This window comes from Homarus americanus, unplaced genomic scaffold (assembly GCF_018991925.1).
Source record: "Homarus americanus isolate GMGI-L3 unplaced genomic scaffold, GMGI_Hamer_2.0 scaffold48354, whole genome shotgun sequence".
NCBI classification, from domain to species: domain Eukaryota; kingdom Metazoa; phylum Arthropoda; class Malacostraca; order Decapoda; family Nephropidae; genus Homarus; species Homarus americanus.
Window position 1 is genome coordinate 560,337 of NW_024723833.1, and position 20,836 is coordinate 581,172.

Genomic DNA, 20,836 nt, shown 5'->3' on the forward strand with positions numbered 1-20,836 from the left:
ACTATACTGTACATGTAATTACTAAAGGTCAAAAAGTAACACTTATCACCATTACAGGTAAGGAATGAAGCACTATAGTAGGCGAGAGGCATGGTAGGTGACACAGAGACATGGTAAGTGACACAGAGGCATGGTAGATGACACAGAGACATGGTAGGTGACACAGAGACATGGTAGGTGACACAGAGACATGGTAAGTGACACAGAGGCATGGTAAGTGACACAGAGGCATGGTAGGTGACACAGAGACATGGTAAATGACACAGAGGCATGGTAAATGACACAGAGACATGGTAAGTGACACAGAGGCATGGTAGGTGACACAGAGGCATGGTGGTAAGTGACACAGAGGCATGGTAGATGACACAGAGACATGGTAGGTGACACAGAGACATGGTAGGTGACACAGAGACATGGTAAGTGACACAGAGGCATGGTAAGTGACACAGAGGCATGGTAGGTGACACAGAGACATGGTAAATGACACAGAGGCATGGTAAATGACACAGAGACATGGTAAGTGACACAGAGGCATGGTAGGTGACACAGAGGCATGGTAGGTGGACACAGAGGCATGGTGTGCAGAGGCATGGATATGGTAGTGGGTGACACAGAGGCATGGTAGATGACACAGAGGCATGGGTGACAGAGACATGGAGTGCATGGTGGTGACACAGAGGCATGGTAGGTGACCTGAGGCATGGTGATGACACAGAGGCATGGTAGATGACACACAGCAGACATGGTGGGTGACACAGAGGGCATGGTAGGTGACACAGAGGCATGGTAGATGACATGAGGCATGAGTGGTGACACAGGGCATGGTGGTGACACAGAGGCATGGTGGATGACACAGGGCATGGTGGGTGAGGACAGAGGCATGGTAGATGACACAGAGGCATGGTGTAGGCATGGGGTGACACAGAGGCATGGTAGATGACCTGGAGACATGGTAAGTGACACAGAGGCATGGTGGGTGACACAGGACATAGTAGATGACACAGAGGCATGGTAGATGACCTGGGACATGGTGGTGACACAGAGACATGGTAGATGACTGAGAGACATGGGGTGACACAGAGACATGGTAGATGACACACATGGTGGGTGACACAGAGGCATGGTGGGTGACACAGAGACATGGTAGATGACACAGAGGCATGGGGTGACACAGAGGCATGGTGGGTGGCCTAGGCAGAGACATAATTGAGGCATGGGTGACACAGAGGCATGGTAGATGACACAGAGGCATGGTAGATGACAGGGCTGGGGCATGGTAGGTGACACAGAGGCATGGTAGGTGACACAGAGGCATGGTAGGTGACACAGAGGCATGGTAGGTGACACAGAGGCATGGTAGGTGACACAGAGGCATGGTAGGTGACACAGAGGCATGGTAGGTGACACAGAGGCATGGTAGATGACACAGAGGCATGGTAGGTGACACAGAGGCATGGTAGGTGACACAGGTGATGGAGGGGAAACGCTACATAAACAGTGCGGCACTTATGTATGCTACAGGTACTGTAATTTGGTCACTTATACAAAATATAGAATAAATAAAAATAAATAATTGATTTCTCTATGTATAATTCAAGTGTAAGTCTGTAAATAAACACATAACTTATATCACTAAGAATATTATAGTCCACCTTAGTAAAACCGTTTTCTTTATTACAGAGCACAAGAGTAAATATTAAAATACTTTACTGTGACTTAGAAATTAAAAAATATATCTATAAAACTATAAAATAAGAAAAAGTCGTTTATTTTGAAGAAAAAAATGTTTTTGTGATAAAGTAAAGAATGCGACGTCTAGCTTTATACCTACATATGTAAATGCCTAGCATTAACTTGCCAGGCCAACATACAGGAAATTTAAACATCTAATAAATACATAAATACGTAATATTAGGAGGACACGTCGCTACCTGGCATTTATTTGCAATTCTCAAAACCCCCTCCCGCACCCTCCATCACACGCATTGCTACCATCATCTCTTGCCCTAGGGCGAGCAGTAAACAAATGTCTACTCTCGAGGGGTCGAGATGGGTGGGATGTCGACGTCGCTGTTTTTTTGAAAAAAAAATACTTTTTTCAATCCAGAATGCGACGTCTAGCTTTGATTACCTGAGCGGGAGGTGACACTGCGTATAAGGCTCTGCTAGCTTCGGTCCAGATTATAATTATAAACATCTTTCAGAGATAGATGACGATAGCTGTTTTGAAAGGTTTTGAAGATTTCCAAAAGCCCACTTCTTTGATCTGACTGAGGCTCATATGCTGCAGAAAGGCCAAAGACCCTGCATATTTCCTGGCGTCATGTGCCAAAAATTTCTTGCCAGGGTCTGCTTGACTCACTAACTGAGATAAATATTTCGTCATTTGACTAGGAGACAATTTCTTACCATCCTGTGATGAGAATACATTGGGGCTTTGACTAGGGAACCTGGTTAACCATTCTTGAAGATTCTTGACTGGGCACAATATATGAGGAACCCTTGTCTCATTCATTAGCTGTTTTAACCTGATAGGTTGAGCTTCATAATCCTCCCTTTCATTTTTCTTAGAATCTCCGTAGAAAAAAGAGTGACACCTTCCTCAGAAAATACCAATAATGATGGATTATTGGAAATTGAAATCAGTTCACTGATTCTCATACCTGTTGCTATTGCGAGATGGAAGGCTGCCTTCTGGAGCAATCTGTCCCGGTTCAGATTTATATTGTAATTAGGCCCCATAATAAATTTAGTAACTTTATATAGAGACCAAGGTGGGATTCTCTTAGGCCGAGGGGGTCTCTGAATGAAAAAGGACGATCTAAGCATTAGATAAATTCTGGGGTTCAAAGTAATATTAATACCCCACGCTAGAGGGTCAACCAATGTTGATTTATAAGATGCAATTGTCAATCCTTGAGGGCCTTTAACTCTGAACAGTAAATCTAAAAATTCTAACACCACTGTTTCCGACAATGTGATTGGTGAAAAAGTTTCCAAGCTTTCTCATATTGCATAGAAGTTTGGGGTCTATGACCTGCTATCACTCGGTTAACTATATTGGAATTACCCAACAATCTATTTAAACATCTTTTGAGAAACTCCAAGTGTGAAGTGCCAAGGGTGTCTCAAACTGAGGGTGCAGTACCTGGTCTAGACATCCTTGTTGCAATTGTAGTCAATGCGGGCACCATTCCAACAGATTGAGATTTCACGGTTGTAGGATCTGAGTTTGTGAACCACTTTGGGCAACATTTTCACAGATGGGAACAGATAGATTGAATTCCAACAGTTCCAATCTATGAGTAGAGCATTTCCTAAAAGATTCGATCGTTCCAGAGATGAATAAATTGGCAGCTTGTAATTGTTTTGTGAGAGCAAAGAGATCTATTTGTGGAGTCCCATTTTTCCTCACTAAACTCTTGAACTTCAATATCTTTAGGGACCATTTTGTTTTCATCGATACTGGCCTGAGACGGGACAACGCATCTGCCCAATTGTTTTGTACATCCGATATATGAGTTGCTTTGAGGTAAAGTGTTTGTGTTACACAAACTTTTATTTTATTTTTTTTCCTAACAGTGTGAGAAGGGACCAAGATCTGGTTGAGCCTTGATGATTGGGACAAAACACTGCCGCTCTGTTATCCATGGCAAACAGAATCATCATGTTTTTTAAATTTGTGTTTGCCAACTAAAAGAATAGGACTACTGTTAATTCTTTTATGTTTATGTGTTTGTCCCAAAGGGAGTTGCTCCACTTCCCTTGACGGAAGTCTCCTTTTGAGGAATGGTATCCCCATCCTATCTCGGACGCGTCCGTACAAACGACCAAGTCTGTTTGAGGGGGAACACAGGGAGATTAACCGATTAGATTGTCCAAATTTGTCCGCCATGACAGATGATTCTTGATCTGAAGAGGGAGAGAAGAAGCAATATTTCTGTTTCTGTGAAGCAACTTCGACCCCAGATGAGTTAGTTGCTTCTTCCTTAACTTGCCCAAAGGAACTACTATGATGGCAAAATTCAACAGACCCAGTAGTTTTTCCTAATCGTGCCAAGAAACCTCTGTCTTTGCACAAAAGGCTTCTACTTGGTTTATCACATCTGTTACCTTTGCTTCAGGTAGACTAACTGACTGCTGATTAGTTTCCCAATGGAGACCTAACCAATCCAATTTCTTACATGGTAGGAAATTTGATTTGACCTGGTTTATCTTTAATCCTAGTTTTTTAAATAGTACTAGTGTACGTTGGGTCGCCCTTTGACAGTCTTTGAAAGAGTTTCCCACTATCAGCCAATCGTCTAGATAAGCGAAATTTCTTATGCCCTCCTTCGCAAGGATCTCCCTGGGGATGTTCGCCAGTTTTGTAAACACTTTTGGCGCAATTGTTAGGCCGAATGGCATCACTGTGAATAGATAACTTACATCCCCCACTGTACTTATGGTGAAGGAAAAATTTTTAGAATTAGAAACTTGGGTGATGATGAACCAAGTAAGACCAAGACTGTGTGTTACAGGGTGAATGAGACAACAGGTGAAGTAGAAGTGTCTGGGAGTCTGGACCACAATGCTGCTGCTGTCATCATCCTCACCCTTACCGTGTCTGACAACAATGCCTCAGCAGCCTTCCCTAACCAGACTGACACAGGTAATAGATCTATGGCCAAATGGGCTCTTATCCTAATAAACCTTAATCTAACATACTGTACTCAGTCTTAGTGGGCCCATTTCTTATGGTATGGTTAGGTTAGGGGTTTGAAAACTGCAACATATCAAGATTGGAACCCATTTTACCCACAACCCAGGTAACTCATTTCCATTCTCCTCCCTTCCTAGCAACTGTTGCAGGGCATTAGCCTTTCTTGAAGTAAGATCTCATTGTTTTATTTATGTAATAAGAGAGTTAACACTGAAAATTGCCCAGTACTTGCTAACAGTGCATAGCAGAGACATGACTAATCCTCCCCCCCCCCAGCAACTAACAAGCTGATTCCTCACCATTGTAACGTAGCAGGCCGCACATCAATCTGAAAATGAAAAAAAAACATTAGCAACAGTTAGAAGGCACCAAATCATGTCTCATAATATACAGTATTTAATTATTATTCTCATAGTTTCTGCTGTTCTGTAAATTTTGTACACAAGCTCATAATATCCACATTAGAGTGAACAAATAAAAAAAACATCAAACAATCATGTGTTGAGTACCCTGGTCTTTTGGCACCAGAGCTAGTCACCAGGAGGTGAGGGCTGGACAGAGTGAAGTGAGAGTGTCCTTCCCCGATGACGACTGATGTCGCACTGAGGCAGGACAATATGACAAACCCACACTTTCCAAGTTTGGATAGGGTGGGAAATTAGTGCACCAATTTTAAATCAGGTTCACAAACTGGGTCAGGGTTTCCGATCTAGGGTTAAGAATTCACTAGCACTCAAAACACTACAAAGTCAAAGACTTGAGTTTTAATACTTTTTAAACCCTGCAATTCCCCATCACTGTATCCTGTTCAAGATCATAAGCTTAAAAAAAGTCTTAAGTTGTTTCTTAAAGGCCTCCATAAAAGTCAACTGTTTCATGGATGCAGGCAACCAATTATACAATCTGGGTGTTGTATAGAAAAAGATAAGGCAGTAAAAGAATGTTCCTGTGCTGCTCCAAGCTCCTCAAGGGATGAAGTATGACCACTACTATGCACAGTCATTTCAGAATGTGTAGTCAGAAGAATTAGTAGGTTGGCCAGATACTATAGGTTCATCAAACATTAGTGCCTGAAGTCACATGACAGAGTTTGAACACTATCCTAAGTTTAATAGCCAATGTAATTCGATCAACAATGGGGTAGTGGGAGTCCTCAGTGGGAGAGCAAAAATAAGCATGGCACTGTCATCACCTCTTTCTTTCTTTGTCTGTTTATCATTGTACAGTTTCTCACACTCATAACAAGTTGAAATGGTCCATTGGTATAATGTATTCATCTTTCCCCATCAGCTGAGGTGACCATCTACGTGCAGGCATTCAGTGACCAGAATCCGATCTTTGCACCCCCCTGGACGCCAGCACGTCCCCAGCTGGAAGTGACTGTCAAGGAGGAGCAGGACCCTGGCACCGGTGTCTTTTCTGTTACCGCCAAAGATCCCGTCACAGGTTTGCCTCAGCATTACATCCATAAAAGTATGTTTAGCTGATCATTACTCCAGTGTCAGATCACAACTATTGCATCTGTATACTCAATGTTACACATTTCAAGCGTCAGTCTTTAATTCATCACTCATTGAACTAAGAGTTGTGCCACTGTGTGTTAAACCAAGTATAAATTCAAGGTAAGTGAATAGAACTGTCAGCTTCTTATTAATTATGAAGGCAGGTGTAAGTGGTGGTCATCAGCAGCTTACAGTACCTACACACAAGAAATAACAATATTATTTGTTAGTGTGTAGACATTATTTCCACTGTTATAATTCATCAATGTATTGGTATCCTCAGCACTTTACTACAGTATATGAAGATATTTATATGAATCCAGGATGTATTACTGTATTTTATTTGACATCAGACAAAAGTTTTGTATTTGAATCTAGTGTAGGGTTGTTTGATGTCATCAGGTCAGCCCGTGCGACGCTATGAAAAGGTGGCTGGGTCTGACCCTGACCAGATGTTTACTGTGGCACCCATCACTGGTCAAGTCTCCCTTAACTCTCGCCTGGACTATGAAGCCTCTGAGACAAAAGTAAGTGCCTCATTCTTTGCTTAACTCCACAAGGCTCATCAAGTGATGACCAAAATGATATTAAATTTTATGGGTGTTCTAATTCTCAGGAGTTTATAGTAACTGTCATATTTCTATATATACTGTATAAAAAAAAAAAAAAAAAAAAAAATCTTAAAATGTGATTTTATTATAGATTTCAAAGTGTCAGTACGATTAAAAATGAAATTTGTCTATTAACACTGGTCTCTGCTTTCACAATAACCACAGTTCTCTTACTGTGTCATCAGTTAGTGAATTCACAGTATAATACAATTTTAAATTTCATCATAGCTGTCAACAAAAGTTATTTAGAATAAATACGACTACAGCACAATTTTTTCTTCAGACAACATCACTGCAGGTACTGGCCGTTGCCGGAGATCGCTCCAGCCAGGCCACTGTCATCGTCAACATCGAGGATGTAAATGACAACAGTCCCATATTCACAGAAAATGTGAGAAACTATTTCATACCAAGAGAGGACTTAAGATTATGTGTGTTGTATTACACATATGTTCTAGAGAGAGTAATTTTATAGCTCTCTCTCTCTCTCTCTCTCTCTCTCTCTCTCTCTCTCTCTCTCTCTCTCTCTCTCTCTCTCTCTCTCTATATATATATATATATATATATATATATATATATATATATATATATATATATATATATATATATATATATATATATATATATATATATATATATATATATATATATATATATACTGTGCAGTACTATACTGTATCGGTCATTTATTACAATATTAGGATTAAAATGGAATTAGACATGTGTATCAAACCTCACAACAATAAGAATATAATAAAGTAGACTTTTAACTGATAAAAATAGGTTACAATACTTTAGAAGAAATACTGTAAATACTATCTGAAAAGCAACAAAACACTGACACTGTACTCACTCCAGGAGTACCATGCACGGCTGTCTGAGGACGCCCGGTTCCCGAAGTCAGTGCTAACTGTAGAGGCGACAGATGCAGACACAGAAGAGCATGGTGAAGTGACCTACACCCTGGGCGGGGAGGGGGCGCTTCTCTTTGTTATCAACGATACCACAGGAGAGGTTTGTCTCACACACTTGGTATCCATGATTTATGATTTATGTTAAAAGGACAGATATTTTGCCTTATTCTATAGATATTTCATGTTGAACTATACATTTGTTTACCCTAGATAATCATTCATATAAGAAACCAATGATATGTTTCTTGTGTTGTGTTTAGTTATAACAGTAATATTATGTGGGAAATCAGTGAAATTTTTCTTGATTTTTCTTTATACTGTAGTTGATACACCATATTATGTTGATGTTCATTATAACTCTTGTGTTTTGTGGACAGATTGTTGTGGCTCGTGGGGCTCAGCTGGACCGGGAGACAACACCCACCATCACCCTGGAGGTGACTGCCCATGACACACCCAGGGGCGGCATCAACCAGCGCAAGACCACAGTTATTGTCAGTACTGTACCACACTTATTTTTCTTAGCACTAATATTATTATTGATAAAGTAACACTATTTGCATGGTATCCAGTAAGTGTTTATCAACTCACTTGTTAAAGTATCCCGACTTCTGCCTTTGTTCTTGATAAATATACTGACTCTACAGGATACTATCCCCTTTCTCCTGTACAAGGGTCTAACCAATAATTCATCACTTACAGGTAGAAATTGAGTTGACAGATGTGAACGATGAGTCACCGCAGTGGAGCGAGTCATCATACACAGCGGTGGTGGCGGAGAACACAGCAGTGGGCAGCCCCGTGACCACTGTCCTGGCCACTGATCCAGATCTTGGCATCAATGGTCTTGTCCAATACCAGCTGCCTGAACCTCAGGGCGAAGTTGATGGTGAGTCACTAGTCCTGGTGGTTTGAGTCATTTTCCACCACTTGCTTTTGATAATAACTTTTCATGGTGAGTTTATAACGATTATTATAATACATAGATACATCTTAAGGGGAGGTCTTTGATATTCTCACTAGATTTTTTATTTTATTCTTTATGTTCATTGTCACACATAGGCACTATACGATAATACTCTTGTGTAATGGCTATTCTGTATCAATAAATTAAAATAACCTTTTCTTAACTATGATGATATTGTTTTCCCACAAAGGGCTGTTCTCCCTGGACCCTGAGAGTGGTGTGGTGTCAGTGCGTGCACCCCTCAGTGGTAAAGGCCGCACTGAGCACTATGAACTTACAGTGCGGGCACTGGACCGGGGCTCACCCCAGCAGTACTCGGAGGCCACCATCAGGCTCTTCATTGGTGATGTTTCAACCAATGACGGCGTCCCTACATTCTTGCGTCCTGCTCCTAATGAGGGAGCAAGTGTGTTGGAGGTATGTAAGCAAACTTGAAAAAATTTCATCTACATTACATTATCAATTACATTACATTGATTCTACTGATGTATGGTAAGATTAAGTGTAGTGAACAATACAGTACAGTATATGAATTTAATAAAAGTTGATTTTTTGGGGTTGAAATACTCTACATTTTGAATCATTACCATTTTTTTCTGTATTTTCTTACATGATTACAGTAAAATGAATTGGTTTGTGTCACAGTTGAAAAAGTACTGTATTGTATATGTCAGGAATTGTTTAGCAAGGTCTTTTGAGCAATAAGTTTTACTATGAGGGACTCTATCACTTCCAGAACTCGAAGGTGGGGACGGCAGTATTCCAGGTAGAGGCAGAGGACCCGGATGACCCAAACACACCCAATGGCAAGATTGTTTACTCATTTCTCGACGATGGCAGCGACGATGGTGTCTTTGAGATTGGTTAGTACAACCTGCCCTTGTTAAGATGTTTAAAGTATTTGACTAAAGAATATTTATACTAAGTAGATTACAGTCAACCCTCACTTTACGCGGTCCCACATTCCACGTTTCCACGTTTACGCGGTGCCCTGCCAGAACTCAGGATGCTCACATTCCGCGGTGGGTGTACCCCTTTACACGGTGAAGTATAATTTTTTTAATTTAGCTCATAAAATTCATACAAATTACCCGGCCAGAATATAATTTACATTGCTGGAATTCTTAAAATTTGGTGATCATTTTGAATATAAACATCATATATTTTGCATTAGACATAAAATTTTTAGATAAAATGTTTAATCTGAGTAAGTATGTTATCTTTTGTGAAAAATATATGACATTTATATTCAAAATATTCCTGGTCTTACAAGGAATCCAGCAATGTCAATTATATTATCCTAACTTTAGTTTGAGGTATTATTTATTACTATACCTGGTTTTCCCCCCAAAATTTCTCAGAGAGGGAAGAGCCGGCAGTGTAATGTGAGAGGGGGAGGGAGTCGTGTCCATTATTTGAATGGACATTAACTTGGCGACTGTATTTCTCTATTTCTCTTAAGTATTAATTGTGTGCATGTACCATCATAAAATTAAGATGTTATTTTTACTACAACATAGTTATGTGTCGTCAAAAAGTGGAGTTTGGGGATCGGCCTGGACTCCATTTCAATTAATCCCATATGTTATGTTATTCACTTTACGCGTTTCTCGCTTTCCGCGGTACCCTCCGGGTTACATTAACCGCGTAAAGTGAGGGTTAACTGTATTAGGCAAACTATAAACCCTAAACTATGTACAGTACAGAGTTTTAGGTAAGTTTTCTGTCATAAGTGAAATTGAATTTCTTTATGCTGTATACTGTACATATCTTTCAGTGTCAAGATTAGATTAGGCTTAGTGTTAGTTTGTTTGGATTTAGTGAGATGTATAAAAAAAAAAATTACTTAATTTTTGTTCAATCCAGAATGCGACGTCTAGCTTTCACAACAGATATGAGAATCAGTGAACTGGTTTCAATTTCCAATAACCCACCATTATTGGTATGTTTTTAGATATAAATATTACTTTCCTACATTTTACTTTGTCCCGCTATGAACTGCAGATTTGAGGTAAAGATTCCTCAATGTTTTAAGTAGAAATGTGTTGCTTGATGACTGCAGCTGGGTTAATAAAAGTTGTTTCTCTTGAACAATAAGAAAACTCAAATGGTATTGTCCTTTTTATATGTATTGACGCAGCTTCTTATCTTGATTTTTTATGTACAGTACTGTACTTACTAGGCATTAACAAGTTCAGTGAGTTCTGCTATAACGCGTGTTTTGATAACGCGAATTTGCTCTAACGCGATTTATGAATTCAGAACAATATTTGTATAACGAGAACGCTTGTTTGCTATAACGCGATTTTTGCTTACTATTTCTCCAATTTTGTGGTATTAACTGTGAATATGGTAAAGAAGAATATCTCCAAAAAGTGTTCTGATGATAGAATTCCCGGTGATTATCGTAAAAGAAAGGATATAACACTTGAAGAGAAGCTCGATGTTATCAACCTCAAAATCACCCTTCTCCCCCATCAAGTTACATTCATATTTTTTCAAGGTAAAGTGTTAAATTTACTGTATTATTTCATTATTAGATATGAATGTAACATTTATTTAGACTGTGCTATCCTTTGTGTTAGGCTAACTACTAAATTTTTTCGATTTCGAGTAATCTGCACCTAACCCTATTTTCTCCATAAGCCCTGTTATTTCTATTACGCGATTTTCTATAACACGATATTTTACAAGAACACAATTATCGCGTTATAGCAGAACTACCTGTACTGCACAGGTATGTTTATTTATTTTTTCTTGATTACTTCATAAAATTGTTAATGATAGATTGTAAGGATGTACTAAAGGCTCAGTTGATATGGGGTTTTTTCTCTCCAGGTGACAAGTTTAGTGAGTTTTAGACGGGTCATATTTTAGGTTAAGTTAGCTAGTGTATTATATACTGTATTCTTTATTTGTATGTAAAACCTGTACATTAGTAGAATTATCCCTCAGTGCTGTAATAATGTAGTTGCTTATTTCTCTATTATTTATATAATTATTTGTCTTTATATAGTACAGTACAGTACTGTATTTCTCTACCTGTATGTTTTTTCTTTTTTTATTTCTTTCTTATTTTATTCATTCGCTTATTCATCTGTTTTTTTCATTAATTCTTTTAATATTTTATTTATTTATTTAGTAGTTCATTTCCATTGTTGTTTATAATAATTGACTCATGTTAATTCATCAGTACTTGTACTGTGCATACATCTCATATATTGACTTATATTCTTGGTACAGACCCAACAACCGGGATGATTACAACACGGGTTGAGCTGGACCGTGAGACTCGGACACAGTATACACTGGTGGTGGTAGCTCAGGACTTGGGTAGACCCCCACAGCTCGCCTCCCGCCTCCTCGTTATCAACATCACCGACGCTGATGACAACCCTCCTGCCTTTGTCAGGCTGCCAGTGAGCACCAGTGTTTTGGGTCTTTTACCTAAGTACTACCTGACCAAACCTTGCTAGATATTGAAGGATGATTAAAATTCTTGTGGGCACAGTTGCAACTACAATTCCTACCTACTATGTTCTTTATACAGTACACACTTAATGGACCCTGTCAAAATTAGGCTTTCTTGGTGATCAACTACATATTTGATGCCTTTTGTTTATTTTTATAAGTACAGGGTAGTCCCATTTTGTATCTTAAAAAGGAAAAAATAAAATTATCCTTTGAAGCCCCATTAGCATATTTTTTTTTTTTTTTTTTATACTGTACGGTATTGTACAGCTTAGAATGACAGTCTTCACAGGACCATTTTAGGTTGGTGAATTATATATTATTCTGTAAAGCTTGTTGTAAGAGACATATTCTCTTGTTTCTGACAGATATAGTAATACAGTACAGTACAGGAAAGCCTCCGATAACGACGGTTCTACTAACAACGATTCATATTTAAGACCCTGGTTAATTTAGGATCCAATTCAATTTCCACCTTTATTTTCTTTGTATTTACGACAAAAATATTATAAAAAATAAAGTAAAATTACACTTTCATATAAATACTAACTAAACCCCGATATGTATTATACACCGAGGCTGCCAGGTTTGTGAGTGGTGATGCCAGCATCACTAGTATAAACAGTCGCATCTGAACAGGAAAAGGAAAAAACTTTCTCAGGTTTCTTACGGCATTTTTTGCATCCCTATTCAACATGAGCAAGAGAGCAAGTGATGATAGTGTTGGCTCAAAAGCTAAAAGAAAGTGTATAAGCTTAGCCGAGAAACTAGATGTGTTAAAAGTTCATTTAAAAAGGTGAGAGGTCTGTGGATATTATATGGAGCAAGCAATGAACATATTTTCTGAAGTGGATAGATTAACAGAACAAAGCATTAAAATTAACGGGGACGTGAAAAATGCATATGACCTCCTCATAAAGATGTACAATGAGAAAAGAATGTGGCTGTGAAAGGCTCTTTAAACAACTTTATCGAAGGCCTAAACCATCAACTTCAGCTACACCATCAACTTCAGCTACACCATCAAATTCAGCCTCATAAGCAGTTTTAGCAACAACTTTGGGTTCAGTAACAGTTTCAGCAACAGCTATGATATCTTTATGGAAAACTTCAGCTTCAGTCAGAGTTGAACCTGATGACTTCATCATATGAGTAAAAACTAGCACAATATTCATTGGCTGTCCTTGTGTTTTAGACTTTACCACCATTTGTGAGTAAAATTTTTGTTTTACATTAGTAAGTATTATTTAAAACATATATGAACAGTAGTAAGTGTTGCTTTCATATTCTTATGTAGAGAAATGACGATGTTTTCACATGTAAGCACTTACATACTATGGTGTTCCTATTCTATTCGTTTTTTCATTACCATGAATGGTTAGCTACTTCTATTGTTCCATTTATTAACATTAAATAACATTACTTAAAACATACACATTAATTTGTTTACATTAATTTTACTACTGTACAGCTACATCCAGGGTCTTATTTTCTTCAGTTTCTTATGTAGAAACATCGTCACTGCTGTAAACACTCACGAAAACAATGCCATCTCATCTCCTCTTGTGTGTTTTAATATTCTACGTCTTTTTAATGAATTGCATTGTTCATTTCACATATATATATAAACATTAATTCAATCAAATACATATTCAGTAATAAACAATAATGAATCTTTTGTACATATTCTTAATAAAATAAATGACGCGGTTTCCTTGAGGGCGCAAGTATACATTGCCATTCCACTATCACCTTCTTCTTTTTTCTTTAACATCAATGGCTACTTTTACTGTGCATTATATATTTAACATTAATTAAAACCTAAATGTTTTTTTACATTAATTTTACTACAGCAACAACCAGGGTCTTATTTTCTGCAGTTTCAGATGGATAACTGACATTATGGGTGTAAACACTGACAACAATAGCATCCCATCTCCTCTTGTGTGATCTTATCATTATTCATTTATATTTATAAGGTGTATTCATAAACATTATTTAAAGAAAATAGTTTGCATTTTTCATTAATTTTATTGTTAGGGGGGAAAAGAGGGTAAAAAGCCACACAAAGATTATGAAAAGGTCACACTTGGGGATGCATCTCATTATTATTGCTTTATTTTAATGGTAATTAATGATTCACGATACGATGATTCAACTTACACTGCAATATTGGAGGACACAATATCGTCATTATTAGAGGCTTTACTGTACTCATGTGGTGGCATCATTTTAATGGTGGTGTTGCTGTAACCTACATATACAGTATATGGATAGATATCATTTGCTACAACTGCCCATGTACAGTTCTGTCAACTCCCATCCTGCTTCACTCAATGAGTGTTCACTAAGACTTTTTTACCCATGCAGGGAGACAAGCCACTGGAGCTGGAGGTGGAGGAGGAGGCAGCGATTGGCACTGTGGTGGGCTACGTGTCGGCTGTAGACAATGACAGTGGCGACAATTCCCTCATCGATTACCGCATCACTTGTGAGTCAGAAGAGATAGGGAGGGAGGCAGATAGGCATGCATATACTGTATAAAGAAATTGGAATTTAAGGGTTTAGATATAAGTTTTTGCTTTTTAATTGCTAACCAAAATATAGTTTGTATAAATGAAAGTTCGTACAGCACAGGTGCCAGGCTTTGTTTCTGGAGCCATAAAATTAAGTCTTAAATTATTTCAGTATAAATGTCTAAACATGATATATTTCATTTTAAGAATATGGAAAAATAAAATAATTTCAAGGCAAAATTGTTTGATTTTAGGAAGGTATTTGGTAAATAAAATAGCCAAATTGAAATCTTACCAGACATTAAAGTGAATATTACGATAAGGCGTTACTGATGTTACACAGATGGCAACAATGATGGTCTGTTTGAGGTGAACAGGACATTCGACAACCGTGGAATGATCTTTGTCAAGGGGCGCATCGACAGAGAGGCGGTAAGTATCACTCTGCTGGGAGGTTCACACCTCATATATATATATATATCACCTTAGCTTTCGTCTTTATTTAAGACATCTTCAGAGGCAACTGAATTTACAGGGACTGAGAGAGGCTTATATTCACAGGGTGACCTTACAAAACATCAGGTCAGGTCAATAACATGGGATCCACTAATCCACACACCACCACCACCACCACCACAAATGAAAGAAGAGCTTATAAGCTCTTCTTTCGTGTATTGATATTCGTGTATTTATAATCACTTAATACAATTGTACTGCACAGTAAGTCCTCGCTTAACGTTGTTTTGGTACTACGTCGCTGAACTTTAGAGACCAAAAATTTGTGTAACGTCCCGGTGATCCGATACTACGTCGTTTTGCGTCGTCACTGACTACTTTCTACGGCGCATCACCCACTCTTGTCTGTCCTTGTTACTCTCCCTCGGCTCGGCGCTGCCCTCACTCACAGAACGTCACAGCATCCCCAAGAGATGCCAAGCCAGTCTCTGTTACGAATTCACATCATTCGTGTGTGCTTAAGTACTTTTGCTCTAAAACTGTACTCTAACCATTCGAAAGGGCTTCCAAGTGCCCATCAAGTGCTACTGATGCTAGTGTAGTGAAGAGGCAATGTAAGACCATTACCCTTGCTACGAAAATGGATGTACTAACCCGATTTGAGAAAGGGGAACGTGCTGTGGACATAGCCGCTGTGCTTGGTCTAACCTCCACAATGGTGCGTACTATCCGGGCGAAAAAATAAGAGTAAAAAGAAGTTAAAAAAAGAAAAGAAAAATATTATATTAATCTATACGTACTACAAAGATGCCAGAAAACCAGCTTTTTGAAGTGAGGCAGAGCATTGTATGAGTATGGAAACAGAAGAAGGCAGAGCATTCCACAGTTTGGCTGTGTGAGGAAAGAAGGAGGTACTATAACGGGTTATTCTAGTGTGACCGACATCCACAGAGAAACGGTAGGCACCTCAGGCAAGATGTGTGTTACAAGCCCATGGCGTTGCTGGCGGTACACAGGATGCCAAATCCACCGAACATTGCCCGTTAAAGTACCTGTAAAAGAGAGAGAGTGTGGAGCAACCTTGCGGCAAAAAGAAAGGGAAGAAAGATTATCAACTAAAGGAGGAGAGTTAATAAGACGAAATGCCTTTGATTCCACCCTATCTTACAATTCGACAGAAGAAAAGCCACCGCAGTAATCCAAGTTAGGACAAATGAATCCCTTATATACAGTGGTCCCTCGGTTAATGAGCACAATCCGTTCCAGCAGGTTGCTCGTTAACCGAAACCATTGTTTCAATGGGTTTTTGGGTAATTGGTTCCAGCTCACCGAAAATTGCCTAAATTCAACAAAAAAGGTAGAAAAGTACACTTACTTTGAGGTGTGTATGTAGAAGGCTCCTGGATGATGATGATGATGATGATGATGATGATGATGATGATGATGATGATGGGAATTAGAATGGGGGTGGAGGAGAAGGAGAAGAGAAGGCATTGGGGTGGAAGAGAAGTCACCCCATGGCTCCATTTCACCCATAAAATTTTAGTTCTCTTGGTGTAATTCAAGATTATTTTCTTTAAATCAACACTGCACTGCATTACATATTGTCAATATGTAAAATAAATTTCAAAATGACCAATAATTTGCTTGGAAACACAGAAAAAAGCGTTTAGTTGAAGAGAGTCTCAAGCAAGATGTTACCTCCACTGAAAACAGAGAGAGACTAACGCCTGTCTGGTGTGTTAACAGGCTGGATGGCACGCCAGAAACTAGTTTCTTTACCTTCAATTATGTTCAATAATTGTTAAAATGACTAAAAAAGTTAATATTAAACTTTTAAAATTATTGAATAGTATAAACTTCTTGATATTTACTAAAATAGTAAGGAATTTAAGCCCTAAAACCGATTACTGTATTGGCGGACTAATACTACAGCTGGTGGACCGCCAAATGCAAGCGAAAACATGTTGAAGTCGGCTCGTAAAAAACTCGTTAATCGAGGGATTGCTCGTTAACCGAAGTTAAGAATCTTATGGAAGGTAAATCGTTAACCGAAATCTCGTTAACTGAGGCGCTCGTTAACCGAGGGACCACTGTACTTGAAGCAACTGCTCAGGGGTGAAGTAGCTACGGCTTCTGTACAGCATTCCCAGCTTTCGGGAGGCTGCTTTAGCATTGTTGAGGATGTGTGGCTTCCATGATACTGTATGAGAATTTTGGGAGTGCATCTAAATGACATACATGTTACATCATTAATTTAGAAGCTAAAATAACCTAAAATTTAAGTAATATTCTACCATAACTGTTAATTAACTATCCCAAGCTGAGGATAAATTTTAATGTATGACTCATTAAGAATAAGGACTTAGGCCAAACAGCCCGAGTTTCATGAATCACCATGTTAGTATTTTGTGTGTCAGAATACAGTACAGTATTGTATTATAGGAATTTATTTTCAGGTTGATTCAGTGACTCTGACGCTATTGTGTGGCAAACTTGGTCGCAGGATGTCCAGCAGGAAGACCTATGACCAGGCCAACCCAGCCATGATGCAGGTGTGTTCTCAAATTTATTTTTCAAAGTGAGGGCTTCAGGTAGATTTAAACCTTTTACATTCAGATTTAGGAATTTAAAAATATTTAATAGAAAGTTCATGATATTTAAGGATCTTTTCAACAGAACACATTTGGTAAGGCTTTTAAGGAAGCTAGAGAAAATGACTGGCAATACTATATAAGGAGAGAAGGGTATTGTATGTTGTTCTTGATTCCCCACTGTAGAAGGAATGGTCCTTTAAGAGTGAGAGAGAATCACTAAGTGTGACTAGGGACATCTTTCATAGTCTGAAACTTAGTCCTTGTAATGACTAACAGTATGGCCATAAGCTGTTCAAAGTACAGTGTTTATTTATAAAAGATAAATAAAAAGATAAATACTGTAATCGAATGATAGAATTCAGGGTTGGTCAGTTTATATATTTCTGTACTTCTTACTTATTCATTATGATGTCTTCATTATATGTTTCTCATTTTCTATCTTTTCATTGACTTATGATTATTATTAAAGGCTACAAGAAATTGAAGATTGTGAATTATTGAAGGAACATAATCTTCAGGTAGTAATGGTTTTACACTCCAAATGACAGACCCTAAATATTTGCCTTATTGGTCACAAAATTTTCCTTCTTTGCCAGACACTATTATATCCTATATACTGTACTGTACAATATACTGAAAACAATACTTTTTTCTAGGGCATTTTGTATGGAATATATATATTTTGCTGTTGCTCTTCATGTAATAATTATGCTGTACATACACATGGCTATGTTTTTCTGGCACAGTTTGCTAATAAGGTAACATGTGTATTCAAAAGGTGCACATACTGGTGAACGATCTGGATGATAACAAGCCCATGTTTGCAAAGGCAGTGGAGACATCAGGTGTGAGAGTTGATGCAGCACTGCAAACAGAGGTAGTGAGTCTCCAAGCAGAAGACAAGGACCCCACTGCCCTCCCTATCAGGTTCTCTTTCTTACTAGACTTTTGTGTCTTCCCCAGTACAGCTGTTATTCCATATTGCAAATTAAGTCATTTTCTGATTCCTGGATCAAACAGTAGCAATTGCATGGGTTCATATATAATCAGCTACATGATACTGTATACTGTGTAATATGATAGCCACTCATTGGTTACAGCTATGTGGCAGGTAAACTTGAAAATAAACAATAATAACTTAGACATTCTCCGGGTTGTTTTTTTAGGTATGGGCTTCACAACATCAGTTTCTCGCACATTGAGGATACAGTGGAGCTCTTACCTGATGAGGAAGTCAATGCTACGGGTATTTTCCTGCTGGAGGAGCCCTCAGGCATATTGCGGACGAATGCACCTCTCACTCGCTATGCCCATGGCATCTTCACAGCTTTCATCACTGCATACTCTACACCCACTGATGAACCTGCAATTGTAAAAGTTATAGTGAGTGTTAGGAAGGCAGATAAAGTTACACCGAGACTTCTTTGTACATTGTTTTTTACACTTATTTAGTATTTCAAAATGCTTATCTTACCTAATAATGCACCGTGACCATGCCTGAGCTTTTCCATCTACATACGGTATCTTAATGAGGCATTTCGGGATGTATTCATTCACCCAGATCACACGGTAATGCAGAGGGAACAGCACAAGAAGCTCCTGCAGGACTTGAAGCAAAAGAGGGAGGAGTCAAGGAGGAACGGGGACGGGTGTACATGGGTTATATTCAGGGGGAGGGTAGTGGAAAGCAAGTGTGCCGACACAGGGCCAGGGGGCAGCAGCGCACCCTCCACCCGCTCTACCCCCCACCCGGGAAGTGGCACCAGCTCCGCCTACCAGACAGGAAGAGGCGAGCGCCGTGTAAACAATGACATTTCTAACCACACCCTGCAAAATACAGTGTACTTAGCAAATGCTGCAGCTTCTGAGAATGGGGGGGGTTTACTACTAAGAGCAGAGACGTTACCGAGAACAAATTCTGGCTTGAATGTCATGTACACTAATACTGACACGTTCCTTGATAAGAGAGAGGAGTTTGAAACACTACTAAGAGTACACCAACCAGATATTGTAGGTGTTGTAGAACTGTTGTACAAGAACAGGAGAATCGACCCAGAGGAATGTGAGTTCAGTATTGCTGGATATGACTCATTTACGAACCTTTCTCAAGAAACTTGCAAGAGGGGTGTGGTTATCTATGCTAGGCAAGACCTTAGAGCCAGCCAGGCGAGGGTACAGGGAGAGGATGTTTTTGAAGAATCAAAGTGGTGTAAAATTAAATTAAAGGGAGGGGACTTACTTAACGTCGGGTGTATCTACAGATCCCCAAACTGTGGCTCACTAAATCAGAGGAACTTAAAGAGCCTTAATAGACAATGCGGCGATGCTCAACCCTAACCACCTCCTTATCATGGAGGACTTTAACTATGGCGACATCGACTGGAGAAACAAGTTCACCCCAAATGACTTGAATAACCCTGCTACTCTTTTTGTAGAAACTCTGAAGGTTCCAAGTGTTCCCTGAAGAAGGCAGTGATGGGTAGGGAAACACCAGGTAACACTGAAGTCCATTTATTAACGGATAGGAGAAATACAAGTGGTGACTAGCGTGTGCCTTGCACGACCCACAGAGTCAGACTGAGACTGCCTTGCCATATGGCAGCCTCGGGGCAATGTTGCCACATAACACGTGCAGTGTTGCCACGTAATTACATATACAAATGCTACTCGGCACAGTAGCTTATATACATAACCTACATCTCCCTCCCCCCCTCACGCTCATAGTCTTTGTCTTGAGCGGACTTCTTAGTCCTAAGTCGCTCCGAGCGTCGAGGTGCACTGTGGGGCGCGCTTGTGAGGTGAAGGGGACTCGTCCTCGGTCAGGGGGCCAGCAGCAGGGGGTGGGACTGGCCGGAGGAAGCGGCGGTTCGCAGCTCTCGGCTCTGGTCTGCCACTCCTTCGCAAAGGCCTTGGCGTGTGCAGGAACGCAAGAGCGTAGAGGGTGACCATACAGGATCTGGGCAGGGGAGCGTCCTGTGTGGGTGGGAGTATTACGTAACTCCAGGAGTCCTTTGTCAAACGCCTCACAGTCTATGTTGCCTGAAGGGGCCACCTTGAGGATGAGGTGCTTGACTGTCTTGACCGCAGCCTCAGCGTGGCC

At 39.5% G+C, this 20,836-nt stretch overlaps 1 protein-coding gene across 1 annotated transcript in view; it reads left to right on the plus strand.

The window, feature by feature from the left end:
• LOC121863713 (cadherin-23-like) overlaps positions 1–20,836 on the plus strand; it is a 90,469-nt gene that overhangs the window by 57,408 nt on the left and 12,225 nt on the right. The window contains exons 18-32 of the mRNA XM_042362454.1: positions 4,521–4,651; positions 5,993–6,148; positions 6,607–6,731; positions 7,099–7,206; positions 7,674–7,829; positions 8,107–8,223; positions 8,432–8,618; positions 8,887–9,113; positions 9,433–9,559; positions 11,940–12,115; positions 14,538–14,658; positions 15,027–15,115; positions 17,599–17,694; positions 18,515–18,663; positions 18,903–19,119. Of these exons, the coding sequence (XP_042218388.1) occupies positions 4,521–4,651; positions 5,993–6,148; positions 6,607–6,731; positions 7,099–7,206; positions 7,674–7,829; positions 8,107–8,223; positions 8,432–8,618; positions 8,887–9,113; positions 9,433–9,559; positions 11,940–12,115; positions 14,538–14,658; positions 15,027–15,115; positions 17,599–17,694; positions 18,515–18,663; positions 18,903–19,119 (2,182 nt within the window). The remainder of the gene's footprint in view (positions 1–4,520; positions 4,652–5,992; positions 6,149–6,606; positions 6,732–7,098; positions 7,207–7,673; positions 7,830–8,106; positions 8,224–8,431; positions 8,619–8,886; positions 9,114–9,432; positions 9,560–11,939; positions 12,116–14,537; positions 14,659–15,026; positions 15,116–17,598; positions 17,695–18,514; positions 18,664–18,902; positions 19,120–20,836) is intronic.